This window comes from Megalobrama amblycephala, linkage group LG15, assembly GCF_018812025.1.
Source record: "Megalobrama amblycephala isolate DHTTF-2021 linkage group LG15, ASM1881202v1, whole genome shotgun sequence".
Classification (NCBI taxonomy): Eukaryota; Metazoa; Chordata; class Actinopteri; order Cypriniformes; family Xenocyprididae; genus Megalobrama; species Megalobrama amblycephala.
The window spans coordinates 28,073,567-28,086,883 of NC_063058.1; the positions used below are offsets into that span (position 1 = coordinate 28,073,567).

General features: G+C 35.5%; 1 protein-coding gene across 1 annotated transcript; it reads left to right on the plus strand.

The window, feature by feature from the left end:
• The first annotated feature begins 1,784 nt into the window (after positions 1 to 1,784).
• Positions 1,785 to 9,567, plus strand: LOC125247037 (GTPase IMAP family member 5-like). The gene is made up of 2 exons (XM_048158200.1): positions 1,785 to 1,995; positions 9,020 to 9,567. Exons 1-2 carry the CDS (start codon positions 1,977 to 1,979, stop codon positions 9,565 to 9,567), a joined length of 567 nt encoding a protein of 188 aa, XP_048014157.1. The 5' UTR covers positions 1,785 to 1,976.
• Positions 9,568 to 13,317: the final 3,750 nt, after the last annotated feature.

The window sequence follows — 13,317 nt, forward strand, 5'->3', positions numbered from 1 at the left end:
TATTAAAAACAAGTAGAAACATAATTATGTCATTAAAAATGTATTATATGTTTTTATAAAAACGTATTTGTGTAACTTATATGTAAGTAGTGTCACGACATGTGACCATAGGAGGAAGAAGGCAGGAGAAGCAGGTTTCCAAAAGAACTCAAAGGTTTAATTATAACTTAAACAGGCAGGTGAACACATCCAAAATACAACGGTGACTGGACAACTGAGGGAGGTGAGTGGTATGCTTAAAAGTCTGGTGTGATGAGGTGCTGATGGGGAACTGGTGTGTGTGATTAGCTGATGGTGGAGTGAGTGCAGGTGAGGGCCAAGATGGGAAATGGAGTCCAGGACAGACGCACATGCTTCTGCTTTCCATTTTCTTCAAAAAGCATGCGTTGTATGTCCTACGCCTTCACTTTTCAACTTGCAGAACGAATGCGCTGCCAGTTCCGTTCAGTTTTTTTCCCTTAAGTAGAATAGGGAAGGTGTAGGACATACAGCGCAAGCTTTTTGAAGAATACGGAAAGCAGAATCATGTGCAAACGATCATTTGTGTTTATAAAGCATATACATTTGTATTTTTGTAAAAAAAAAATTACTAATCGTTTCACTAGATAAGATCCTTATTCCTTGTCTGGTATCGTTTAAAGCTCTTTGAAGCTGCACTGAAACTGTAATTTTGACCTTCAACCGTTTGGAGGAGAAAAATCCTTGAATGTTTTCATCAAAAACCTTAATTTCTTTTCGACCGAAGAAAGAAAGACATCTTGGATGACATTTGGGTGAGTAAATTATCAGGAAAATTTTATTTGAAAGTGGACTAATAGTTAAGTTTTTTTATGTTGGAGTATTTTTGCCGCCATTGTTTTCCTTGGATTTGCTTCTCAGTTCCATGCAATTTTAAGCTTTTCCTGGTTCATTACATGTTTTCTAGGCAACCTCTCTCATGATAATTCAGATTTGAAGAGTTGGTTTTAAATGAATCTGGTTTATTTTAATTCAGGACTCCATAGTCTTGGTTTTAGTAATCTGTACATAATATGTGTTTCAGAAAACCACAATTAACTATTCTGGATTAATTTAAACCCTGTCTGGGAAACCGCCTCATTGTGACCAGATATTGGCCTACATTGGACTGAATGAATATGATGGTGAGATCACTGATTGGAAGCAGGAAAGTTTTTTTTCTCTCTCCAGTGCATAGAAACACCAAACACTTTGGAATCTTTGAGCAGGATTTATTTCTAGGTAAAACTGTGTACACAAAATGTGCCTTTGACTCTCATTTATATTGTAAACTATAGTCTAAATAAACTACTTTGTCCTCACGTTCTTCTCACATACCTGACTGAAAGGCTCATTATGCGGGTCATTGTCTCCTCGGGTGTGAATAACAGCATTATTCAGGATTATTCACACCTCCATGCATACTGTCCTGCTAAACAAAAAGTGTCTTACAAAATTTAATTCAATATATTCTTTTATGTGAATAAGTAGACGGGATGATTTTCACATCATTTTGAAGCAAAAATTCTAGGCTTCTACATTCACATACATGTTGCTCACATATTATGGTAGTCTAGGTCATGCTGAATACAGTGTAATGACACTTTTCCCATTAATGTTTATAACTTCTCCAGGGCCCATAAAATCCTCAGATCCCAGAGGGTTAAATATGTGGCACGTTATTCTCTGCATTAAAATAATGTATTATTTATTAATTATATTTTGAGTATTTTAATGTGATTAAAGTGATTTTTATTCAATAGATTCTACATACAGCATGCATTGTGCAAAAGCATGAAATATGAGATGAATACCATTAACTATCTTGAGGTTATCTGAAAAATGTTATAAATGGTGCCAGTGGGCGGTGTTGATTGTATTTTTGTATAAAATAGTTTAGACACTTGTAGTTTCTCTTGTTCTGTTTCACAGAGAAAGACAAAGAGACTCTGAACGACAAAAAAAAAGGAGGAGGCATAATGGCATCAGCATGTAAAGGTTAGTCTGAAACAACTGATTACAACACTCATAGACTACAGCGAATACTTAAGCTAATAATACTGATAATGGAATTATATACTGTGCTATTTGTTTCTGGTAGTTGACAGTACTAAATTGTAAAACAAATTAAAAAGTGAATTAGTCTCCATGTTACAACCGTTTGAATGAAAGCAGTTTCAGTAGATTTCAGTAGAATAAACATTCAGATTTTACTTTTCCTGAGAAAATGTTTATTTATCCATGTCTTTTTAGATAACTGGTATCAAACTCAGACAAAATAATTAGCCAGAACTGTGGGAAAAAAAACAGGTTAAAGGTTGTTCCACATTATTAAGCAAGTCAAAGTTCTCATGCAATCTGGGGAGGAAGAACTTTCTGAAGATGAAAAGAATGAAATGGTGCAATGTTGTGCAAAAAGCATGAAAACAGTCAGATAAATGGTCAGATAAAGGCTTATTAATAAAAGTTCCTTTCAAAAAAATTAATTGTATTAAAATGGCAGCTATAAAAAGCTTTCAAAAGCAACATATTTATTACATCCTTTCTATGAAACCAAATAAATGTGATTTCTTGGTGCATCGTTGCATTAAAAATTTCCAAGTGTCCAAAGGGAACACTGATCACCATAATAGTGAGTTCAAACAAATTACATTTTAGGAAAATCAACATCAATTTATGAAGTCAGCTTATGTGATGTTCTCTCAAATTTTACAGTTGTATTGACAATTAAACATTCAAGATGATTTTGGGAAATGAGTGAATGCAACGAAATAAAGATAACTGCAGAAGTGGAGGAAATTTTGCTTGACAAAATGGCATTCAAATCAATCAATCAATTACTCTTAAATTGGGTTTTCTGTGTAAACAGGGAATAGTATATGAATAGTACAGATTGCTAGATTTTTACAATTAAGACATTAAGTAAAGTTAGAACAACGGTTGGATTTTACAGTGTAGTGCACCTCAAGGTCAGATTGGTGAGGTTTACTGCACTGTAAAATCACCATGTCAATCACCATCCAAAGGAATGTGACACAGCCTGTTGCTCAAAAAGTTGTTTACCATCATTCACAATTTTTAAAAAGTTTGTATTCATACATCAGTTCTCCTGAAATGGGTTGTGTCATTGATTTGTTATCTAACCAGAGAAGCTAAAAACAAACTTGCTAAATCTATCGAGACATGATTGACACTCTTGTTTTTGTGGTTTACTTGCATGCAAGAGTTGTTCACTCACCTTTTTGACATTTTCAAAAGCGCAGAGAATAAAAATTCTGATTAACTTTCCACTGCAAAATCATGATTTTACATCTGTGGTGAATGCTTTGAAAGCCTCTTGAAAAGCCTGATGTGTTGAAATAATAGTGTAACTGAGTGATATTTGAACATTATTGAGGACACCTGATGTTAACAAGCAGAATCAGTGAAGGAGAAAATCACAGTTTGTAAGTCACCATTATGGTGGTTTAGAGTATTACAGTGTTTGCATTAGTTGGGCTCTTGACTTTTTAACATTACATTTTGTTCAGCTGTTTTAACTGAAATAACAGCCAGATGAACAAAGAAAATATGACCAGGTGGTGTTGGTTATGTTTTGACATAATCATCATTTGACATGAATCATCAGACTCATTTAGAGCCCAATCTCTGAGTTTAATTTATTGATTACAGCAGCACTGTGATTCTAAAGCTTATGATCCAGAATTTTCAATATAATCTAAAGGATTTCTTTTAAAAAAAACTTTCATTTAAACACACAGACATCAAGAATCAGCCTGTGAATGTCAACAATGGTGACAATAATAAAGCATTTTGCAGTGCATTCTGGGTGCCACCAACCAAAACTCATTCATGACGGCCTCATGCATTGCGGTATAAATAAATTATGAGCTGAATTGTCTTAGTAATTTCCTTTGTTATGTTTTCATGTGATATTTTAGTAGCTTGTTTTCTAATGTTCTGAGAGGATCTGTTTATCTGAATATGTTGTTTGTCACTGTTGTTGAGATTCATACTTTGAATCTTGATGTCTGTGTGCCTAAAAGAAAGACTTTCTTCAATTTTTGTTTTTTTTATCAGAACAAGTTTTAAGAAATCCTTTGGATTATTTTGAAAAAGCTGGTTCTTATGCTAAATGAGTTCAATGATTCAGATCAAATGATGATTATGTATAACCTTAACAATTGTAATTTTCTCCTCTAGTGATTCTGCTTGTTAAAATCAGGTGTCTTCAATAATGGTCAATCATCACTCAATCACTTAAAGGGTTAGTTCACCCAAAAATGAAAAATGTTTCATTTATTACACACTCTCATGTCATTCCACACTCGTAAGACCTTTGTTCATTTCCAGAACACAAATTAAGATATTTTTGATGAAATCCAATGGCTCAGTGAGGCTTCTGTTGCCAGCAATATCACTGAACCTCTCAAGATCCAGAAAGGTACTAACATATTAGTATTTACATATTTAAAGGTGCCCTAGATTCAAAAATTGAATTTACCTCGGCATAGTTAAATAACAAGAGTTCAGTACATGGAAAAGACGTACAGTGAGTCTCAAACTCTATTGTTTCCTCCTTCTTATATAAATCTCATTTGTTTAAACGACCTCCGAAGAACAGGCGAATCTCAACATAACACAGACTGTTACGTAACAGTCGGGATCATTAATATGTACGCCCCCAATATTTGCATATGCCAGCCCATTCGACGCATTAGACAATGGCAGTGTCTGAATCTCTGCACAGCTGAATCATCAGACTAGGTAAGCAAGCAAGAACAACAGCGAAAAATGGCAGATGGAGCAATAATAACTGACATAATCCATGATAGCATGATATTTTTACTGATATTTGTAAATTGTCTTTCTAAATGTTTCGTTAGCATGTTGCTAATGTACTGTTAAATGTGGTTAAAGTTACCATCGTTTCTTACTGTAACGTTATTCACAGAGACAAGAGCCGTCGCTATTTTCATTTTTAAACACTTGCAGTCTGTATAATGCATAAACACAACTTCATTCTTTATAAATCTCTCCAACAGTGTAGCAATAGCCGTTAGCCACGGAGCCCAGCCTCAGATTCACTCAGAATAAAACTTTAACATCCAATTAAATACTTTACTCACATAATCCGACGCATGCATGCCGCATGCATGACGAACATCTTGTAAAGATCCATTTGAGGGTTATATTAGCTGTGTAAACTTTGTTTATGCACTGTTCAAGGCAAGCGCGATCTCCGTGGGCGTCAAGCAGGAGAATTAAAGGGCCAGTAGCACTGAATCGGCTCATTTATAATGATGCCCCAAAATAGGCAGTTAAAAAAATGAATAAAAAAAAAAATCTATGGGGTATTTTGAGCTGAAACTTCACAGACACATTCAGGAGACACCTTAGACTTATATTACATCTTTTTTTAAAAAGTTCTAGGGCACCTTTAAATCAGTTCATGTGAGTACAGTGGTTCAACCTTAATATTATAAAGCAACGAGAATAATTGTGCACCAAAAAACAAACCAAAAGAATGACTTTTCAAAAACAATTGACAGCAATTTCAAAACACTGCTTCGAAGCTTTACAAATCTTTCGTTTCGAATCAGTGGTTTGGATTGTGTAACAAACCCTTGCTTACTGAAATCATGTGACTTTGGCACTCCGAACCACTGATTCGAAAGGAAAGATTTGTAAAGCTTTGAAGCAGTGTTTTGAAATTAGCTGTCACTAGATATTACGGGTGGGCGGATCGATCTAAATATCGATAGTATCGATGCCAACACTGGTATTGTTATCAGATCGATACAATTGTAATTGAATCGATATTTTAATTTAAATATCTCTCCTCTACGTTCATTATACTTTGCTCGTGTCTTCTACCTCTACAATCCTGAGCAAACGCTGCTTTCACATCCTGGCCCATTTTGCTACTCCTCCCCCTCCTGCTGCTCTGCTGTGATTCGTTGTTGTGTCGTCACGTGACTCACTGACACAACGCGCCGAGGAGCAGCGAACTGAGTTAGCGAAGCTGATAGCACATTGAATGAGAGATCAGGATGGCCGAGAGGAAGAGAAGCGTTGTGTGGAGCTATTTTACGGCACTAAATGATAATACTGCAACTTGTGATATGTGTAAAAAGAGCATTTGATTCTGTGGCAACACTACAAACCTATACAAACACTTAAAAACACATGACAAGGAAAATGCTGAGCTACAAAAACAAAGAAATGAGGAGGGAAATCCATCCACTTCCAGACCCCCGGCACAGAGACAGAGTTCGTTGGGAAAAAATAAAAAAATATTGCCTAAAGAATTGATCATTCATTCACCTCAGAAATAATGACATACTGCTCTCCCCTACACAAAAGTTTTGTTTTTTTTTAAGTAAAAAGTATCGTATTGGTATCGGTATCGGCAATACTGACCCTATATGTATTTGGTATTGGATCGATACCAAATTTTGCAGTATCGCCCACCACTACTAGATGTTGTTTTTCTTTTCTTTTTTTGGCAGACAAAAAGTTTTCTTGTTGCTTTATATAATTAAGGTAGAACCACTGTACTCATATGAACTGATTTAAATATGTCTTTCATACCTTTCTGGATCTTGAGAGGTTCAGTGACATTGCTGGCAGTGGAGGCCATTGGATTTCATCAAAAATATCAAAGGTTTTACAGGTGTAGAAAAATATGAGGGTGAGTAATAAATTACATTATTTTTATTTTTGGGTGAACTAACCCTGACACAAATCCACCAAGGAGAAATGAAGTTCCAAGTGCCCAACCCAAAGGAACACTGAGCACCATAATGGTGAGTTCAAACAAACACATTTTAGGAAAATCAACATCCCTTTATGAAGTCAGCTTATGTGATATTCTCTCAAATGTTTCAATTGCATTGACAATTGAAGATTTCCATTGCAAATGCCTCTAAAAGCCACATCAGTCAAAAATGAGATAATTATACTTAGTGAATGTTTTCTGCACATACTAAATCCCAGCCTCAGCCCAATCAGATGTGCAGGTACATAGGTAGACCTATACATAGGAGCCTAATAAAAATGCTAATTTTAAAGAAAAACGACAGACGGACATAGAAGCTTTTGCGTCTGAAGTCTTCAATTCAACATTCAAGATGACTTTGGGAAACGAGTGAATGCAATAAAGAAAGATAACTGCAGAAGTGGATGAAATGAGTGAAAAGTCAATAATTTTATTTTTTTTTACTTGACAAAACTCAAATCAATCAATTAATCTTGATAAACAATAAATAGTATGTAAATAGAACAAATTACTAGTTAGAACAAGTGTTTTTTTTTTTTGTTTTTTTTTTACAGTGTAGTGCACCTCGAGGTCATATTGGTGAGGTTTACTGCACTGTAAAATCACCATGTCAATCACCATCCTTAAACAAAAGGAATGTGAAACAGCCTTTTGCTCAAAAAGTTGTTTACCATCATTAACAATGTTTGTATTCATACATCAGTTCTCCTGAAAAAGATCATGCCATTGGTATGTAAACTAACCAGAAAAGCTAAAAACAAACTTGCTACTAAATCTATCCAGATGTGATTGACACTCTTGTTTTTGTGGTTCACTTCCATGCAAGAGTTGTTCACTCAACTTTTTGACATTTTCAGAAGCAGAGTGAACTAAGAAAGAATGCAATGACAAAAGATCATTTTTTGTTTGTAGATTATTTAGAATTTAATTAACTATATAAACGAGAGTCAAAGACACATTTTGAGTACAGTTATACCTGGAAATAAATCCTGTTCAAAGATATATGTGAACATCACATTCCTGGCATTTGGTGTTTCTACACTGGAGAAAAAAAAAAAAAAAAAAAAAAAATTCCTGCTTCCAGTCAGTGATCTCAGTATCATATGCATTTAGTCCAATGTGGGCCAATATCTGGTCACTATGATTCTCAAATCTGTGAGATAAAAGAAAAAAAACCTCTGTGAGCATGTTGATAACAGTACCATAGCAACTGTTTTATTATGTCCACTCTTAACAGAAAACATGTTGTAGTATTCAATGCATGACGAAGGATATATCTTCAATAACATTTAATGGAGTACTATGAACAAGGAACAGGAAAATCACCAGGAAATCATACCAACACACCACATAACAATTAATACAGGACAAAGACTGGACTGAAACGGAACACTTAAATACACAGCAAACAAGGGGTTAACGAGACTAAATTAACAAGACACACCTGAACCTGAGGGCACTAATTAATCTGTAACCAAGACAACAAACTAAAGGTGGGAAACTGAACAAAGGGAAACGTGACAAAAGAACATTTATTTGATCAAAATATCAATACTGTGAAATATTATAATTTAATATAATGGCTTTCTATTTTATATACTTTAAAATATAATTTATTTCTGCGATGCAGAGCTTTCACCATTCATTGTGAACAAAAGCTTCACTGATGTGGCACTATATAGGCTATTTTACAGTAAACCCTTCATAATCTGTCTAAAAATATTTGTTTTGCAGTATTTAAAACCTGATATTTTAACGTTTCTTTAGGCATATGTCTCATTTTTGTGTGATTAGTTACAGTTCATTTTCTGAGAACTATCAGAATGGACTTCATTCAGAGAGAGAGACTGCGGCTCAGAGAGAACTTTCATAAAAGAAGACATCACAGATGGTATCTCTTAATTGTATTTTAAATCTCTTTCGATGGTAAGAATAAAAACGAGGTGGTTCGCCGTCAACATCGAGGGTGTGACAAAGATCACCAAAGTGAAATGAAAACTAGATGTCAAAAAAGACATCATTTTGGTTTCTCAGTGGATATATTTTTAACATGTGACAAAGATGTTGAAAAGACATCTTTTGGACAACTTTGCTCAGTGGGAGAGCAAAACATGTTGACAAAAAGCATGAGTGAATAAGTGAAAGGTGAAATGGCTAGCGATGAAAAGCAGGCATGCTAGAATCATAGAAGCAACTGTAAATCATCAAGAGCTTAGGTTAATGACATGAATTGTTTGACAGGTGATTCACAGGATCTGTGGATTGTGCTGCTGGGAGTGGCTGGAGTTGGAAAGAGTTCCATAGGAAATGCAATACTGGGTCGAGAGGCATTTAAAGTGAGTGGAACCAGAGAGAGTGAGATACAGATAGGAAGAGTAGAAGACAGAAACATCTCCATCATTGACACTCCAGGATTTTTCAACACTCAACTGACTGATGAAGAGATGAAGAAGCAAATGATGAAGAGTCTGGATCTCTCTGATCCTGGTCCTCACGTGTTCCTGCTCGTCATCAATGTGGAGAACTTTGAGCAGGACAAGAGGAACATTGTGGTGGAAATTCAGGAGAAATTTGGGGCACAAGCTTTGAAGTTCACCATGCCACTGTTTACTGGAGGAGAAAAAATGTCAAAAAGTGAATGGATGACCTTTAAATTTAGTCCAAAATATCGGGATCTAGACAAATACTGCACAAATAATACCCATGTGTTCAACAGTAAAACTGTGACTGATCCAAATAACATCACAACTCTTCTAGACAAGATTGATAAAATCAAAACAGAATTATGACCAGGATTACAATGAGATTTACTTTAAGTACCAAATAAAAAGCAGACAAGAAAATCAAAAACAAGAGGAAGAAAATGACAGAGAAAAAGAGCAAGTGAAAGATGAAAACAGATTATTCCAGGAAATAAAAAAAAAGCCTAAATTAGTCACAACAGATTATCTGAAACATCATGAAATGAAAAAAGTTGTGATAATGCAAGATAGAGTTCAACAAGAAAACAAGAAGAGAGAGGAAGAGGAGGGACAGAACTTAGACGAAGAAAAAAAGAGAGAGGATAAAAAAATGAGGCCCTGAATAATGTTAAAGGTGTGGCTATAGTGGGAACAGCTGTGGCAGCGTGTGCAGGAGCAGCAGTTGCTGTAGGAGCAGTAAGTCCAGGTTTAATCATCGTGGCAGCAGTAGCTGGAGGAGGTGCAGCGCTGGTCTCTGTTGTTAGTGGAGCGACACTGTATGAAGCTTTAATTGCAGGAGCAGTAGCTGCTGGAAATACAGCACTGTCCTATGTTAATCAACCGTAAAATCGAATTAGTTAGACTTAAAAAAAAAAAAAAAGCACAACACTGACGCCCGTTTCACACTAAGCTTAAGCGGCACGTGAGTGTAACTTCATCGACGCGCGAGTATTCACACTGGAAGTGTTTGTACAGCGTCACAGCAGCGGCTTGAAGCTACATATAAAGTTATCATTTCTTTACAAAGACAGATAAAATTTGTTTTTATAAGTTGTTCATTTATAAACTTGATAGTCTTGAAAGTTTGTTAACATGGGGAGGTGTACAACATTCTCATATAAACGTAAATAAATAAAAGCCTTGTGTTATCCATTACTGCACACGAATGAGGTAAGCTTTTTGTTTTACATCATCTGCCGCATGAACATGTTTACAACACAGCAAACTCGGGTTTGATTTGGGTATGCAAGAACCTATATTGCTGTCTGTGTAATAACTAAAATAATGTTTATATATCATATTTTCTGGCTAGTTTACTTTAGTTTTTTTATAATACACCATACTTTAACCCAAACTAAATAATTAAAAACAAGTTTAAATGGGCAAATTGTCTATAATTATTTTTGATTCTTAATTTTCTTTTCTGTCATACTTAAATTCTTGTTAAAACACATTAGACATGCTTATTCTGTGCATTTTGAACACTTTCTGTGTGAAATTATATTGATTTTGTCTATCAAAAGTTTGCTTTCACTTCAATTGAGTGTCAGCAGCGCAGCAAAAATAGATTCGGCTCCAAAACCCCCGCTTCACTGCTGCTTACGCGATGCTCCTGTTGCCTGTGTGAATGCATCCGTTGGTTAACATGCACGCCGAAAAAAATATGTGCTGCTTACGAGCCGCTTACACTTGCAGTGTGAAACCATCGATAGGCTGTGGTCCAAATCACACCCTATACTCTTCATGCCCTATTCCCTACATTAGTTCACTAATATAGTCCACTTGACAGAGTGAATGAACACCTGCTGTTAACAAAATAATGAATGTTGTAAAATCATGAAAAAAAGCAATGTACTGTAAAACCTAACAGTCAAATTGATTAAACGAAACAAGTTAATTTTACTTAAGTATTAGTGAAAGTTAAAAGAACTCAATAATTGATCAGTAGAGTAAATGTTTTTATGTGTTTTTTTCACAAGATGTTGGTGTTTAATGGTCTGTTGGGATTTAAAGGGTTTCTGTTGTCTGAGTTTTGAGAAACACTGATGATATGCTGCATGTCCCTTTATTTAAAGGCAGTGACTGTGTATTTGCTGATGCAGTGACAATCTTTAGCTCATTTTAATTGTATGTGCTGTTGTTAGCTAGCAGTCATCTGCAAGAGATGCAAGCTGACTTGATGCTTTTGTTTAATTTGGTTATTTCTATTTAGTAATATTCTGTTTTAGTGGACTCAAATGAAATAAGTTCAAGTCAATAATATGCTCATATAGTTATAAATATTAGTTTATGAATTTAAATGCCAGTCAGCCTATTTAAGGCAGTCAGTTTCTGCAAATGAAATTGACTTTTAATTGAGTGCATGGCATTTTTACAGCAACATACTATAATGTAGATTATGGTGAATGATTGTAAAATTAACAGTAAATAAACAAAGTTGTCAGTATGTTAATGTAAATTCACATGACATTTTTTTACATTGTTCTATTGTTGTGTTTTACATGCTGAATGTTTAACCCCCAGGGGTCTGAATGTAACAAATTAAACTTTTCTTTCTCTAAGTCTCATTGTTACCATGGTTATGGTTACTTTTATGGTTAGTATTGGATTGTACACCTTAAAATTCTCCATTTAATAAAGCATGAACAAAGCACAAGACTCTCATTGATCAATACATGTATTAACAAACATCATTCAAACCACACACAACCCTCTTAACTCAAAGAATAAAATGAATTGAGTCTATGAATCAAAAGGTGTTTGAATGAGACATATAAAGTCCAACAGAACCAAATTAGGGCTGCACGATTAATCGCATGCTTTTGTCATGCGTGTCTCGTCAGTAAAGCCGGTTCTGTGATTAGCGGTAAATGTCCATCACCTGCTTTCAAATGGAGCGGCACTTAATATACAGAGCCGTAGTTCGCGGACAAGCTACGCAATATCGCGTTCGTAATCGAAAGCGATTCATCTGCGATTATGAACACGATATTGCGTAGCTTGTCCGCGAACTACGGCTCTGTATATTAAGTGCCGCTCCATTTGAAAGCAGGTGATGGACATTTACCGCTAATCACAGAACCGGCTTTACTGACGAGACACGCATGACAATCTCGTGCAATTAATCGTGCAGCCCTAAACCAAATACCAGCAATCAGAGTCCAAAACAAAAAAGCCATCCAAAAAAACACGATAATCTCAGCAAAAAAAAAAAAATGGTGTAAGAGAGAAAAAGTAAAAAAAAAAAAAAAGACAACAGTCTAACTTCTCAGGGATTTCTGTATTCCTAAGGCAATGCCACTGAAAAGGAAAAAAAATAATCCTCAAATGATCCCAGAAGGAGAAAACGTGATAATCCATCAGGTAATCCTTCAGTCACTGTGCCAGATCAAACTTAGTCCACTGCACTCGCACAGGTGAGAGCCTGCCATTCCCCGCACCTTTGTTGGCCTGTCTTCCTAGCATGCCACCCCATGAGCTACAACTTCCTTCCAAATCCCCGCCCCTTGACCTCCTTACCCAGAGGCCTTTTACAATAAGAGTCCTTCCTCCCATAACACATCCCAATTCAATGTAACAAATCCCCTGCCCTCACAGAAAATGGTTTACTTACAAATAGCTTCCCTAAATAACCATAACCAAAAATATAAAAAATAAATAATAATCAAAACATTAACTGATTTGTGGGAGTGTCACATGAGTGATTCTGGGGCACTTGACATGTTTTGACATGCCCTGACATTTGTGCTTATTTCAGCTACTTATACCATACTATTGGCCAACATGTAATGTTGCTGTATTCAGCACAATCTCTGCTGCAATAATATGTCAAATAGATGTACATGTTTTTGAAAATAAAGATTATGCGTGGCTAGTAAGTTTTGGGGGAAAATGTCCTTGCAATAAGGCTATAAAACACATACTGAAGTCTTTTGGGTAGCACTTTATTTTACAGTTCATGTACTTTCCTGGTACATGTATAGTAATTATGTTGTACATACAGGCAAAAGAGTGGTAACACAAGGTACTTACTTGACATGTATGTACATGGAAAGTAATAAGAAACACTGCTGTACT